This window comes from Sclerotinia sclerotiorum, genomic scaffold (genome assembly GCF_000146945.2).
Source record: "Sclerotinia sclerotiorum 1980 UF-70 scaffold_6 genomic scaffold, whole genome shotgun sequence".
Lineage (NCBI taxonomy): Eukaryota > Fungi > Ascomycota > Leotiomycetes > Helotiales > Sclerotiniaceae > Sclerotinia > Sclerotinia sclerotiorum.
Window position 1 is genome coordinate 886828 of NW_001820830.1, and position 14457 is coordinate 901284.

A 14457-nucleotide genomic window follows, 5' to 3' on the forward strand; every position below is an offset into this window, starting at 1 on the left:
AGATGTCAAACCAAGTGTGAGTTTCGTGGTTCCGGCGCGGTTGATGCGAAATCTTTGAGGGAATGATGGTTCCGGATCCTCACATTCACTTGTGGTAAATCAAAACCTGCGCTAATACGAGGACAATCAGATTCGTTTTTATCCAAGCCTTGCGACACTATTAGACCATCAACTTACGTCATGTTGGAGGTCCAACCTCAATTCCTTTGTGTCATAATACAATACTGGTGAGTGATATACTGTATTGAGGTTAGAACGAGGGCTTAACGGCGTGAAACCGTGAAGCAGCAAGCGCCGGTCACCTTCCGTGTTTAGAACCAAAATGTAAGATCTGAACTTTAAAAATAAATCAACGATGCTAAGGAAGAGATCTAAAACGATAGCGGAGTATTAAAATGGCAAAATAATAGCGAGGATACTAGCCATCAGGAGAAGTAGATATTTTCTGCCTCGAGTGGATCTCTAGCGTATCATTTGTTCGAGGCCATTGCGCTAGAATCTCGTTTAGAAATCAACTACGCCGATTCCAAATGAACTACCTCTTTGTTCCATACCCTACCTCATTCTTCAACAAGCTTGGCTTTGGAATTAACTGACCAATTGCCCAAATACGCCTCGTCCTGATTAGATAAGGTCATTTGTAAATTAACTGGCCCATTCACAAAGATTTTTCGTACCTCATTGTAGCAATACTATAAATAAATCAAGGTTTACAAGGAATTAAAACCTCTGCAGATTCCGAGGTTGAAATGAGGCTGGGGCCTACAATGAGGTCTATATACTATTCTATTTACCAATGAACTAATACATTAACCGTATTATTTTTATGGGAATTTGGTTCATTTGTGGATATCCTCACTCTTTCTAATTTTGGTATCAACCAGCCCATTTTCGCAACGCAGTATATTTTGGAATGAGCTAGCTTGATTCGGAATATCAGTGTTGACAGCGGTCAGGAACACATTTTAACATGAATGCAGACAGTCATGACTCGCTCTCCATTCGACCCGAACCGTCATCGAAGTGTTCATATTCATGTTCCCAACACGTCATGAGAAAAATGTAAGTGTTTTATACTAGCAAATTATGTAGTATCTCGTTGAGATACCTAATGTAGCCTACCCATCACTGGTAGATGACATTATGATTCTATCCTGAAGCCGATACTTTGGTTTCTTCTCAAAACGGGTGAGAGCGTAATCCATTCAAGTACCTTGGATGGCGTAACTTCTATACCACTGAAGTTCCAGTAGCTTGAAATCCCGGCATCGGAAAGCGAGGTGAAGTGAAGAATTACGCTGCCAATTACCATCATATTGGTATTAGTCAAGTAACTGTCGGAAATGTAGGACGAAATGCAGGTATTGTAGGGATAATAAGGTTCATGTAGCATGAATTTGAAGAATATCAATGCCGCTGTAGTATACCCAATTGCCACTAGCTTGCTACTAACACATTCAATGCCAATATATACCGCACTGCACGGCACCTGCGAGAAACCCACCCATCATCCAATACCCCACCGATGTGTAGAACTCACACAAAGATCATCAATCCATATTTGATCCCCATGCAGGGAATGTATATATGATTAAAGCAAGTGAAGTCTTAGTTCCGAAGCATTTGTGATGAATGAACAACGCAATAGATGATACCGCGGACTTGAAAGCTTGGTAACCGGTTGAACCTCCGTTTATGATCTGAGACAGAGAAACTCTAGTGAAAGAATACGATGCTATATCGTAATGAATACATGAGCGGACTTCGCTCTCTTTTCAATCCATCATCTGAATCAAATTCGGCTTACAAGACAAGACTGTCAACTTTTACAGCCGCTCCAGCCTTCAAAATTCCTACACCTAGATATATTGTAAGAGTAAGCTCTATCATGTGATGTGATGTGATGAAATGTGATATGCTCACTGAATGCTTACTGTAAACCTATCCAATACCCACCGCTCGCGCAGGGTAGCTACACGCCGTAGCAATGAAACGAAATTACATGTACCCATGTACAAATTCAGTTCCTCGTAGCTCATGTTTACCTCTTCCACTCAATGGTACTCTCGTTCCATCCGGTATTCGAACGCGCATTCGCACTGTTTACTCTTTTAAATCAACCAAGTCAGTCTCACATATTTCAAATTAAACCTTAAATTGATGTAAAGTACGAGTCATCAGATTTCAAATATGATATAATATAATAGAACATCTAATCGCTCGTATTGTGTCTTTGTTGCTTGCTTTGTTTGTGTCATATCTCAGTACATTTCTAGTCTTCAACGACCCCTCCTTCTAGACCATTCTCAGTCTTACATAACCGAGGGAAAGGAAAAATGCAAACATAAGGCACATGAAAAATCCCTTGAACACAGCGTGGCAATTAGACCCGAACAACCCTGTTAACCCAACCAAAGTGACCGACCGTTGATAATTCCATCCCATGATCGGATTTTCACTCCACTCTTTCTGCATTTAGTTAAGTTGACAAATTGTAGAAATGTGAGATATCATATTTAGGGTACCCTGTTGATCGGTTCAATGTCCGAGACCGTTTTGATCGGTGGGCCGTAAATGCACCATCATGCCGACTTGCTTCGAATCCGAGGGCTGTGTTTGCATGAATTGTGTTGTAATCTTTGTCAATCGGGTCATAAGATGAACATGGACACCGGATTGTGGTTTGATGTGTAAGCATCCTTCGTCTACTTTACTATTTGTAAAGGAACGAATAGATTTCCTTACCCGGCTCCATATTTCAACATCGGTATTTCAATCCCATCTTTCCCTTCTATTTTTGAACTCGCCGGCGTATACCCAAAAATATCCCAGCCTGCCAGCCAAGCACTCGCTCGCCTCTTCCCCTCCCGCGATTAATTCCCGTCCGCCATGGAGGTATGTCGATGCAACAATAGCCAGCATGCTTCGCATGCCTTCCACTTGCCAAATACAGTAGCTTGCAGCTTCACTCCTAGCTCATACAGTAGTATAAAGCAAAAGAGTCGGTCCCTAACCAGGTATGCGAATAGAGTCCAATGTAAGAGGACTTTATTAATATCCTCGCAGTCAGATGACGAGATTACTTACCAACATATGCACACATGTTTAAATGGCAACATGTATGGTACCTAGCCGCAAATATTGTGGTGGAAACCTGTAGCATGTACTTCGTATACCATTTAATCTTCATGGTTCTGCAATATACACAATGTCGACTCATACATACATGATACATCGCTTAGATTGGCCGCCAACACGCCGATCTAAGGTATTGAAAAATGCAGTTCATTTGTTTAGCTGCTGAGGAGAAAGGAGGCTAGTGAATGACTGAAATAGATAATCATCCAAATAACGACGAGTAGATTGTCAAAACCGAGCTGTGAATCGGTGTGTGGACGCGGAGTTTGAAATACTCCCGTAAATATTCGAACCCCACAAAGCCACAAGGCAGGTCAATGCCCGTACCAATGCTTACCCATGTATCATCGCCCAAAATGCTTGGATCCAATAAATATAGCCGAGAGAGCCGAAAGGGATAAAAGATATATCGTTGTAGCACTCAGATTTGCAGAAACAAATAGTCTTTCCCGTGATATTCATTTTGTTTGGGCTTGAAAATTGCAAAAGAGCGCATGGACCTGTAGTGCTTATTATTTGTACACAAATCTTTACTAGTACAGTAGCATTACGTATTGGTCGTAGGGCTTGTGCTGCAGGACTGAGGCGTAAGAATCAAGCTGGTGTAGCAAGAAAGAGAGAGAGCACGGAGTGTTGTACCTAACTAGGTAGCCTCGGCGAATATCTGTGTTCCTCCTTCAAGGAACGGGCTGCTCCAACTCCAAGCGTGTAAATCATTTCGGAAAATACTTTGATATAAATGAAATACCGGATTGTTTTGAATTAGATTTAGATTGAAATACTGTATGATATACAAAAATATTTCAGCGGTGTGCAAGCAGACACGTTTTTTGACCCCTCACTTCATCGGACGGAGAATTCCAATCAGTAACCTTGCTGCCTTCCAACTTTCCCATCGCTGCTGTCCGTCAAAGACAGGGAAATCCTTGGCGTGATTCAATGTATCTTTAGATGATGCGTCCATTTCTTATCCCATCTCGAATGGTTCAAAAGATTTTGGTTGAGCCTTCCAAAAGGGGAGGATGTAATCAGGTTTTCTTCATGAAAAATAGTCGTCGTACAGAAAACAATTGTTTTAACGATTTATTCGAGATAACACCATACAACAGTAAGACCTTTTGGTTGGATTAAGCATGTTATTAATACACGATGTAACTGAATTAGTTTCTGCTCGGCCCGCTGCAGGACGGTTTTCGCCTTTTCTCACTAGGTGCACTCATCGTATGCCCCATAATCTAGGCCTAGCTCAGGAGTACCTACCTAGTCAAACAAACCTTTTGTTATTTATGTATTGATGCATCGGCAATTAGCTCTATTCCGATTCCTGTTTATATCTATTAATATTAGCCTCAGTTATTTTATTTATTGTCCTACACAGAGGTAGCTTCCCAGTGCCATTCAGCTGGCAACTAGTTTTTAAACTATTCGGCATGGTTACCCCAGTGCAGCCCTTGCCGATCCTTCAGCTACTCACGTACGTACGGAGGAGAACAATCTGTTTTGTTTCTGAGCATGCTTTCAGAGACCCAAAACCTCTAATTAATGAGTATTTTTTCCCTTAGTTTCATGATAAAGGACGATATGTGAGGATAGAGCTAGACTAGGTAGATCTGCTACATCATTTATCCAGCAAACCTCAAGCTTCGTAGCAAAAGGTGTGGGAGTAAGGGCGTGAATCATCGACCTTCTTGCATAACCTCCGTACATATAGGCAAAATTACCTTTCATTGTAGGAAACTTATATGGCTGGATGAAGAGAAAACCGCAATCATCAATAAGTGCAGGAACGGCACAGCTTAGTCTGACATTTTTTTCGCACATTATCCTCGTAAAAAAAACATAATTGATCCATAACAAATAATCGATTTTTTTTATTCGTGGCCTGCAAACACTAGCATGATCCATGTGAGTATGCAATGTGAGGGGTGTCCTCGTTCCGCGCCGCTTTCGCGGGCGGGAATGCACCATATTTGCAGTTTTAGAAACAAGACTAGCGGGTGCCCGCATGAACAGAAAGTAATGTGACCTTCAGATGTAGTTAGCGGTGAAGCGGTCAAGCCAATGAGTACTAATAGATGGGGTAAGAGGGGGTCAGAAGAGTACGCAGTCAAGAATCAAGAACGACAAGAATAAAAAAAGCGCTTTGATGGTCAATGCAAGATGCGTTGTCGATAGTGGGGTGCCTCGTGCGAGAGGCACAGGATGAATCACAATGATAGATTTTTGGTTTGTTGATGACTTGATAGATGCTGGTAGGAGTGGTACTGTGGCAGCGCAGCCCCCTAGTACGGAACAGAGATAAGGTAATCATCGTGGTCTCTATGTCGTAATTGGACAGGTGGAATATCAGGAAGGAGGGAAGTCATCAGATGTGGAGATTGATGAAGAATGGACACCACATATTTTTCGGCAAGTTTCAAGGATTTCCCATTGTTCCTTCGTTGCTAGTGTCCCGAATGTATGGTCACCCTTGGCCTATTCGGGGGTTGAGCCGACTTTTGCTTTCCGTTGTTGCCGGTATGCTCCAAGAAGGTCAGCCCGAATGCTCACAACTTGGCATTACTGTGTCATCATGTTTTTGGCTGACAATGCGTTGATTATGTGGCTTTAGTAATATTCAAGCTCTCGTCTGATGTTGTTACCTGAGTGGATCAATTCAGGCCTCTCAAGAGAATGGGTTTTTTTCTCCGCATTAAATTTCCAAAATAAATCATTTACCATGTGTTATTCCCACAAAATTCATGTAATTAATATGTTTAACTTCGCCGACCTATATTTAAAATAAAATAAAACCACAATAAACATTCCCAGTGGAAACACTAATAATTGTCTCAGTCACATCCAGGAATGCTTGATAGAACAATTGAGAGATCTCGCTTGGAATATCTTTAGAATTTTCGAGGAACAAATAGAAGAAACAAAATATTTTCCATTTTCCCCTTTTCTCTTTTCATCGTCAACAGCGGCTATTTTTTTCCATAAGAATCTGATTCAAAAATCCCATGAACCAGGGGTTTGGGTGATCACATCTCGGGTCGTTCCATACGTAGGAAGCCGACCCGGGGCTGAAAAGAGTCTTTTTCTACCACACACATTGACCACACCACCATAATTTTAATTGATCGTTACACTACAATGGGGTCCCTACATAGTAATGGAATGGTAAGCTCACCCCCCGATATTTGTTGTCTGTCCATGTTGTTTTGTTGGCACAATGTTGATCTTCGATTTTCTCTGTCGATGAAACCTTAAGCACAGCCTAATTTGAGGGATTCATTTATTCCAATCACACACATACTCGAAATACGAATAATGTCGGACACCTTTCTTCTCGTTCTTGATTACTCTACTTTCCCTCTTCGTTTTATTTTCTTTTTTCATTTCGGAGGATTACATGAGGAGCCCTCTTATTTATTTGGACGTTGGAATTTGGATAGGACCCCTTCATCTCGCGTACGGTAAGCTAAAATACGGGATTCCCGTCTTCCCGCAATAGGCGATCTTTCGTCTGCATGAGCTTAAGTCAGAAACTACTGTAGGCTTCTGTATAAGTATTGTTACATCTTCATTTTAATACATATTCACGGGAAGGTTAGAAGTTACGAGGGTGTCAAGTCATATAGGTGAAGGTAAAGTGGGAGGATAACAATATAGAGTAGATTAAGGCTCAAAAAATGACATCAGATAAATAAAACCCTAGGCAGTGTATTATTCGTCACGAGTACAGAGCATGCAATAATAATCCTGCAGATGTACGAACTGGACGGCCCGTCCAGTTTGACAACGGGAATGTGGGAATGGTGGCAGTGTGGCATGATCTTGCTGCTTGGTGGTAACGATCTCGTCTGTTGTAGCCATAGACTAATTATGTTGTGTTTCAATAGCAAAGGAGAATGCCACGTTTTTAATTGTTGGAATTTTCATCAGCGCTTCGAAGATAATCTAATTAAGATGAGAATTTTCCCTTTAACCACGAGGCCTGGAAGCGCGTAAGTCTAGACTTAGACCAAATGAGGGCGCGCGCGTGTCTAGACGTTGAAAACGGCCCTTGGCTCCCGTTCCCTCGAGGCATGTGGGCTGGGACCTGGTCGCTGCAGGAAATAATAGGAATATTGTGAAGCATGAATTTGTGGAGAGAATGATGCAGTCCCTAGAAAATGCCATCATACCATTTTAACCGAAGATATGCACACCTATTCTTTTCGACTCAAAGGCAAATTTCTGGTTTTTCTCCAATCAGTGTGATGACCTATAAAAAAAGTGTTAGTCCGGAATGTATTCCCTTTCGCACAACTTCCCTCCTCTCACCCAATCAAATATATTCTCAATGGTTTACGCGGTGTTCAAACCCTTGTACATGGTTTGATCGCACCCACGCCACGCTCCATCCCGTTCTGTCAAACTAACTCCAACGTTGTGAAAAGAACGTTCGGTCGATTCTACCGAGTCGTACACGCTGGTTTGCTTGCCACAAAGATCGAGCTAAAAGGCTGAGTTCGTGTTGCTGCGGATGCTTCAGCGGGTACGCCTTCAATATACCCTTGCATCTCCAACTTTTCCAGTACCCCAGCAGTGCAGGTGGAAGAAACGCCTTATTGACAGGGTTATTGGTTCGATCCAAGGGTATTCCGAAATCTCTTCAAGGATATCAAGCCGTCATGCTACCAGGGTCATCAGTTTGGGTCGTGTGCTAGCAAAACCAACAAGCAAGTAAAATCAGCCACCATTTTTCCAACGAATTCTTTCAACCAAATAACCCCCGAAAAATTAAAAATCAAAGTAAAAGAATGAAAAATGCGTCCAAGGTATGGGCTGTTTGGGAAGGGAAACGCGAATAAGAAGGAAAGAAACGAGGTTTGGTTCGGAGATTTGATTTGACAAAAACGGTGTTCCCGTCTCTCAGTCAAGAATCAATTGCCAATAACTGCATCAACATTGCAAGATCTCTATAACCACCGATTCTAAGAACAACCGATTTGCAACAGGCCGATTCTAAGAACAGGTTGTATATCCACTTTACTAAATCATCCTTTCTCCATTCCCACGTTTCCCCGAGCAATCCACATACTATCCGGGACCATCCCATCCATGCCTTTCTCACTCCCTTTTCCGCCCCTCCCTGAACTCTTTTAATGATCCTAGTTTCTTACTACCCATCAATCCATCCACAGGTTAATCTGAGACCCATTAGGATTGGTCGCCGCCTGAAGGAAGTGAACTTATTACTGGAAAGTCCCGAGTTCAAAAATATGTAACTTGGCTTGGAGCTGTGTATCGCAACATCGCCCTATCGATATTGTTATTTAAAGCCGAGGGCTAAACAAACCACACCGCACAGCCTGAAGGACAGCGCAACAGGAAAAGAACACAACAAATGATAGCGTTTTAACAGTCTTTCTCGCCCATTGCATCAAATAGGAACATATTTCATTTCTCTTAAAGTGGAATTGAGCAATTTCGGTGGTTGTTTGTTTTTGCGCTTGCGATAATCTTCTTACAACAAAAACATTCACTTACGAGGACGACGATAAAAGCCACGCAATAATACCCCAGATTTGAATTTTCGGAACCTTGGATTGAACTTTAAGACGGACTACCACCTTGTTTGATACGTTTTTGGAATTCACCTCGGCACAGGAGGAATTTATCTGAGGCTCCATTGCTTACCTCGAGATTGAGGCTTTGCTGACTGGACGGCAAGGCAAGGCAAGGCAAGGAAGACCAGACAACACGGCAAGGAACTACAAAGAAAGGGTGCAGCAGACTGGCACCGCAGCGGCATCGATATTGGTTGCTTTGGTATCTAATTGGAGCGTGTGGAGGATAATTTATTTCACACCAAGTAAACTAAGGAAGAAGGTTGGAAGGAAAGGGAAAGGAAGTAGGCAAGACAAGGCTTCCTTGGATATTCCCCCAAATTTGTAAGAACACCTTTCGATATTGAACTTTTTCCCGGACCTCTCGAGCAGCATTATCGTCGATCATCAATTTGTCTTTCTCGGAATCTTGCTCTAGATTTATTTTTCACACATTTCCACGGTTCACACTTATAGTCCCTACCCAATCATATATGGTACTACCATTCCTCCCTTTTACTTTATCTACCATTTCAAGGAAGTGGCCGTAATTTTTTTTACACTAAATCACCAGTTCTTCCCCCTAGTCTTCCTCTCAATCCCTTTACAAATACTCCCATTCTGCCTTAGGGAACTACCTAGTTTTGTCTTATCCGAATCTAGCTACTAGACTGAAGTCAATCATTCCACAGCTCCGCTATCTTTTTTTTTTACTTCACACGTGTATCGTTCATTTTCAATAAACGTAAACTATCTTTTGAGCCGAGCTAGTTTGAATACAGCATACTCAAAACCAGTTGCGTTCTTTTCCAATTTCATGACGCATCATATGATGGTTTTGAGAAGGTGTTGGCTCATCACTTTTGTCGCATATTAGTAATTTCCGGCGCATCAAAAGCTCCAAAACTCTAAATTGTCACAACCAAGTGTCCCCATCCGATATGTTTTCTGCCAACGATAACTACTTAGCATCTCTCTTTTACATGCCTTGTGCAGTGGGTTGCAGTACCGATAACTTTCATCATTTCTACATAACTCAACAGACCCGTCCTTTACTAAGCAGCAGCACTAGGAGATCGGCCTTTCCCCATCCGGATTCGTGTTATCGTGTCGATGTTAGCTTTTGACTCAGGACGTCCGGAACTCAATTGTCAAACCGAAAGTTTCGTCTAGGCCCTTTGAATACTGCTCACATAACAACCCGTCGACATAAAGTCGAGGGATTTGGAAAGCAAGGAAGTGCAAGCAAGCGCGATAGTCTATAATCCACTTTAGCATTACAGAAACTAGCCAAGTCTCCTTCGGATAGCTAGTTCAACCTAGGAACACATCAATCACGCACCATCTAGCAAGGCACCATCTCCACCAAAGTCTTGGTATCCATAATATTAAAAAAAAACAATCAACCGATACACCCACCATATTAGGGTATATTTTCTGCTGCATTGAACTGCCGAAGCTAGAATCGGGTTAATTCATTTCACAAAGTACACTTCTCTGGAGGCAAGATATTGAAACAAGCTGATTCAAAGCCGTCTTTAAGGCCTGTTTCAGTCTAGTAACTTACTCAATCTTTGAAAAGCTGGAATGTGACTTGCGAAGCAGGTCATTAAATTCTTCCTCGGGGATTATTGAAAGTACATCTACATAGTTCTAATAGTGGGGCTCTCTACAAAACGATCGCAGCGGAAGCATCCAAGGCACTTTAAACTTCCTCAATACCCTCAATAGTGATCAATTGACCAGTGAAAGCGGCGACTGACAGTTTGGTTTTTGAGTTGTGCTGGCCCCTTCCAAGTGCTTGCTCCTTCCAAGCATAGCTTTGCCTTTCACCAAGCGCCAAGTACTAAACACCGGACACCAAACACCGTAGCGTGCACACCAATAGTTGAAGAACCACAGTTCCAACATCAGATCACCATCAAATTTACCTCTGAATTGCATCAAGGCGCAACTTGAAATTCACAGCGTCATTATTCATCACCCACGATCATATTTTGCTTTTGCCACACAAATATATCATCATCGATTCTCCAACCCTAACTGAGTCGAGTCATACCTTCTTATTCACGGCACAGGGGTTTCATCCGACTCTGGCTCTGTGTCCCTCGTATACCTCACCTCATAATTATTATTATCATCATCATCATTATTCTACGCGTTAGAATCATAAATTCACATTTGCTGGACGGGAGAACAGCAAGCACACGTGATACACCCACGGGTCCTCCCACGCGAAATCTGGGCCACAGACATCAGCAAGTACACTCACTGTTCGAGCCAGCCCCGCACACCCCTCCTTTCAGAGTAGAAACCGTCGAATACCGGTAAATCCCTTGATTACAGGGAGATCAAATTTCAGGATCCCAGTTCATAAAAGTTCTGGTAAAACAAACCGACATCAGCACCAAAAGTCCTTGAACGAGTCAATCCACATTAAAGGGACAAAACATACTCGAAGGAATTTTCAAATTACCATTTCTAGTTCCAGGTTTAACCTATAACATATCCGTATCTCTTCATTATCCTTGGAAGAGCGACTCTTACTCGAGTATAGAACTGAATATTACTTGATAGTTGGTCAAGTTAAATACAACGCTATATCTTTTTTATCCCCTTGGAAGTACCATGAAGCACTAAATCAACATCTTTCGATATCGGAGTTTGCTTAAATTATTTAGATTATTTAAGTTGTCACCTAGGTTCTTCCCGATCGTATACTATTACTAAAGATAGAGTTTCTAGCCTAAGCGATCTTAGGTATTGCGGGTATTGAGATAGTCCCATTGGTATCCTTGGTAAACTATCGCACGACTGAGATAACTACCAGGTACTTGAAAAAGTAAGTGAGTTCAAAATAGGTAATCTGACAGTCCGCTCATTGATCACTGACCTTCATAGACTAGCTCCCTCTTCAACTATCAGAAATCAGACATCAGCCATCAGCCATCAGCTATTAGCCATTACTCATTAGCCATTAAAGACAACTCGAAAATCCAGTACGCTCTACATCAATACAAATATCAAGGAGTCCTCCCCTGCTCTTCTTTTTATTCTGAACCACTTTGCTTCCCGAACTACACAACCACTCAAACAGCCAACCGGCCAAATTTCTTTCCCCTTTTAATCATAATAATCTTAATTGACTTCAATTCTTTACAACCAAGCAACAATTTGCAGCTGGTCTGTCGCATCAATTAGATTAAATTGTTCAGAGGACATTACCATATACTTTCTTGACATCTCCCCTTCAATTCATCATCAAGAATTACATTAACCGTTATCCAAAATGAATAACCGCCCTCCAGGTGATAGGCCGGACTATGGCTATTACCCGCCTATACAACCTTCCCCAAGTAGTACACCATACTATTCTTCAAGTTCTGCAGCTCTCGAGCGCCCACGTCTATCACACACAGGTACTACATCGGCTATGATCCAGCAGCAGCAAGCTGCATATCAAGGGGTTCTTCCCGACCATTCAATCATAGCACCAAACCCCAGATCTTATCCTCCCTCGTCTCCCGCACTTCGGGATAATTCGGCATCGCACCCCTCATCAAGTAATGGATCGCCATATGAGAATCATATCTGCCAAAGCGCTCCACTTCACCGCATGTCCCATCGTGCAAGCCACGAACCGCAGCATCCTGCTGATAATCGAAGGGAGCCATCTGACCCATACCATCGAACGCGTTTCCATACATCGCCAAGTATGGAGTATCACCAACAAAGTAGTTGGATCCAAGGAACCCAACCATCCAACGGCTACACAGAACTCTATCCAACCCAGTCAAACAATGGACCGCAATATTCTGGACAATCAATGGCTACCTCTCAGCATGGCAGATCCCCCCCAACTGCCTACGATGCACCTCCTCCCTATGATTATCATGATCGTAGAGGTTATACGCAAGAGCCACGTCCTTCTCCGCAGCCATTGGCCTTCAGACAGAGCGCTCCTAGACAAAGGACCGCAATTGCATGCAAATACTGCAGAAGACGTAAGGTGAGATTCATTCATTTTTATTCTCTCTAAAAAATTGCTTGGTTCAAAAATCATGATTCACAACAAGACCAATCGGCAGTACTAATATTATAAGCAGATTCGGTGCACGGGTTTCAATGCAGACGGTTCCTCAGGAAAATGTAGTAACTGTATTCGCTTCAGACAGGATTGCATTTTTACTCCTGTATCTTCAGCGCAGGCATTTGTACCACTTCAGGCCCTTTACGCAGCGAAAGGTGGAGCTGTTGGCCCGGATCAACAGGTTTATGGTGCTCATGGTCAACCCATGCCAAGGGAATTTTTGGAGCGATCCCCTCCTACATCGAATGAGATGTTTGCCCTACCACAATCAACGTTCAACCCGTCCATACCACAGTCTCCTCAACGGATGTCTCGACCACATCATCCACTTCATTTGGCTCCTTTAAACAGATCGCCACCTAATCAGGATGCCACTACCTTGCCCTCTCCAACGGACTCATTGGGTTCTCAGAAACGTAAGCGCGAAGCAGATGAGCAACACTATCCCAGATTACCACCATCTTTTCCAGACCAATTCGCCGAACGCCAACGAGAAGTAAACATTCCATCACTCTCGACAGCCCTTCGAAGTGAAGAATATCGTTCCTCATTTTCGCCACCAGCTCTCCGCCAACATTTTGGATATCAGCAAGGAGAAAACACCATGGTACACCGACCCGCGGAAGAAAGCCGACAATTGCCCGCTTTATACCCATATGAAGGACAACGAAACTCTCTTTCCCCAAATGGTTCAGCTTCATCATTTCAATCCCAGAACCCATATGGTCATTATCCATCCATGCAATTATCCCCTCACCGATCCGAGCCCTCTCAATTGCACCAAGGGCCTCCTCTTCGAACAAGCATTAGTCCTAGATCCTCGCATCCAATGGCAATATCAAATGTCATAGCACAAGACAATGAAGAATCTAGGGAACGGCAAAGAAACATTGACCATACTATGCTGGAAAGGATGACACGTTCAGGAGGGACACTCAAGAAGCCTTAAGAATTCACTTGTGAATTCGAGATGGATTCGGGTATAGCGAATTTTTCTTTGTCCATATCAGCTTTTCTGTACACTGGTTTTTCAACGTGCCAATTGTAATTCAGAAACTGACCGATCAATCGATGTTGTACATTTGATCCGGAGTTTTTGCCAAAATTGATGGCTTTTCATACTCCCTAATTTCCTTTTTTAATTCACTTTGATTTTTACTTTTTCTTTTCCTTTTCCTCTATAATTGTATGCAACGACAAAATTAAGCTCCCAGGATTGGATCCAATACGAAACGACAAAGGCTCTTGCAGTCTATATACGAAATTAAGAATTGCATGAACAAGGAACCTCATATTAGTGGGGACATTTATCTAAAAGGCAGGCTGGGCCGAGGATTGGAGTTGTTTGTATGTTTCATAAAAAAATTCTTTAGAAAGGGATAGGCTTGCCTCGCGGCACTGGCATTGCTATTCATTCATGATGTTTGTTTGTTTGTTTGTTTGTTTCCTTTTCTTTTCTTTTCTTTTCTTTTCTTTTCTTTTCTTTTCTTTTCTTTTCTTTTCTTTTCTTTTCTTTTCTTTTCTTTTCTTTTCTTTTCTTTTCTTTTCTTTTCTTTTCTTTTCTTTTCTTTTCTTTTCTTTTCTTCTCTGTTGGAGATCATCGAGAAAATAGGGGCTTTGGCGGGACTCTTTTGGATTGATATGATCTCCTCC

The 14457-nt window shown here is 42.3% G+C and overlaps 6 protein-coding genes across 6 annotated transcripts; 3 read left to right on the forward strand and 3 right to left on the reverse strand.

Moving 5' to 3' along the window:
- Positions 1–876: 876 nt before the first annotated feature.
- SS1G_05170 (predicted protein) lies at positions 877–2039 on the reverse strand (the record flags this gene model as incomplete). The annotated part of the gene is made up of 4 exons (XM_001593692.1): positions 877–918; positions 1214–1298; positions 1808–1859; positions 2009–2039. The coding sequence occupies 4 exons, from the start codon at positions 2037–2039 to the stop codon at positions 877–879; spliced, it is 210 nt and encodes a 69-aa protein (XP_001593742.1).
- A 1301-nt stretch (positions 2040–3340) lies between these two features.
- SS1G_05171 (predicted protein) lies at positions 3341–4102 on the reverse strand (the record flags this gene model as incomplete). The annotated part of the gene is made up of 2 exons (XM_001593693.1): positions 3341–3497; positions 4011–4102. 2 exons carry the CDS (start codon positions 4100–4102, stop codon positions 3341–3343), a joined length of 249 nt encoding a protein of 82 aa, XP_001593743.1.
- Positions 4103–5594: 1492 nt separating this feature from the next.
- SS1G_05172 (predicted protein) lies at positions 5595–5993 on the forward strand (the record flags this gene model as incomplete). The annotated part of the gene is made up of 2 exons (XM_001593694.1): positions 5595–5670; positions 5974–5993. The coding sequence occupies 2 exons, from the start codon at positions 5595–5597 to the stop codon at positions 5991–5993; spliced, it is 96 nt and encodes a 31-aa protein (XP_001593744.1).
- Positions 5994–6268: 275 nt separating this feature from the next.
- Positions 6269–6519, reverse strand: SS1G_05173 (predicted protein; the record flags this gene model as incomplete). Its single annotated transcript, XM_001593695.1, has 2 exons — positions 6269–6397; positions 6433–6519. 2 exons carry the CDS (start codon positions 6517–6519, stop codon positions 6269–6271), a joined length of 216 nt encoding a protein of 71 aa, XP_001593745.1.
- Positions 6520–7465: 946 nt separating this feature from the next.
- On the forward strand, positions 7466–7832 carry SS1G_05174 (predicted protein; the record flags this gene model as incomplete). The annotated part of the gene is made up of 2 exons (XM_001593696.1): positions 7466–7498; positions 7563–7832. The coding sequence occupies 2 exons, from the start codon at positions 7466–7468 to the stop codon at positions 7830–7832; spliced, it is 303 nt and encodes a 100-aa protein (XP_001593746.1).
- A 4171-nt stretch (positions 7833–12003) lies between these two features.
- Positions 12004–13753, forward strand: SS1G_05175 (hypothetical protein; the record flags this gene model as incomplete). The annotated part of the gene is made up of 2 exons (XM_001593697.1): positions 12004–12723; positions 12821–13753. 2 exons carry the CDS (start codon positions 12004–12006, stop codon positions 13751–13753), a joined length of 1653 nt encoding a protein of 550 aa, XP_001593747.1.
- Positions 13754–14457: the final 704 nt, after the last annotated feature.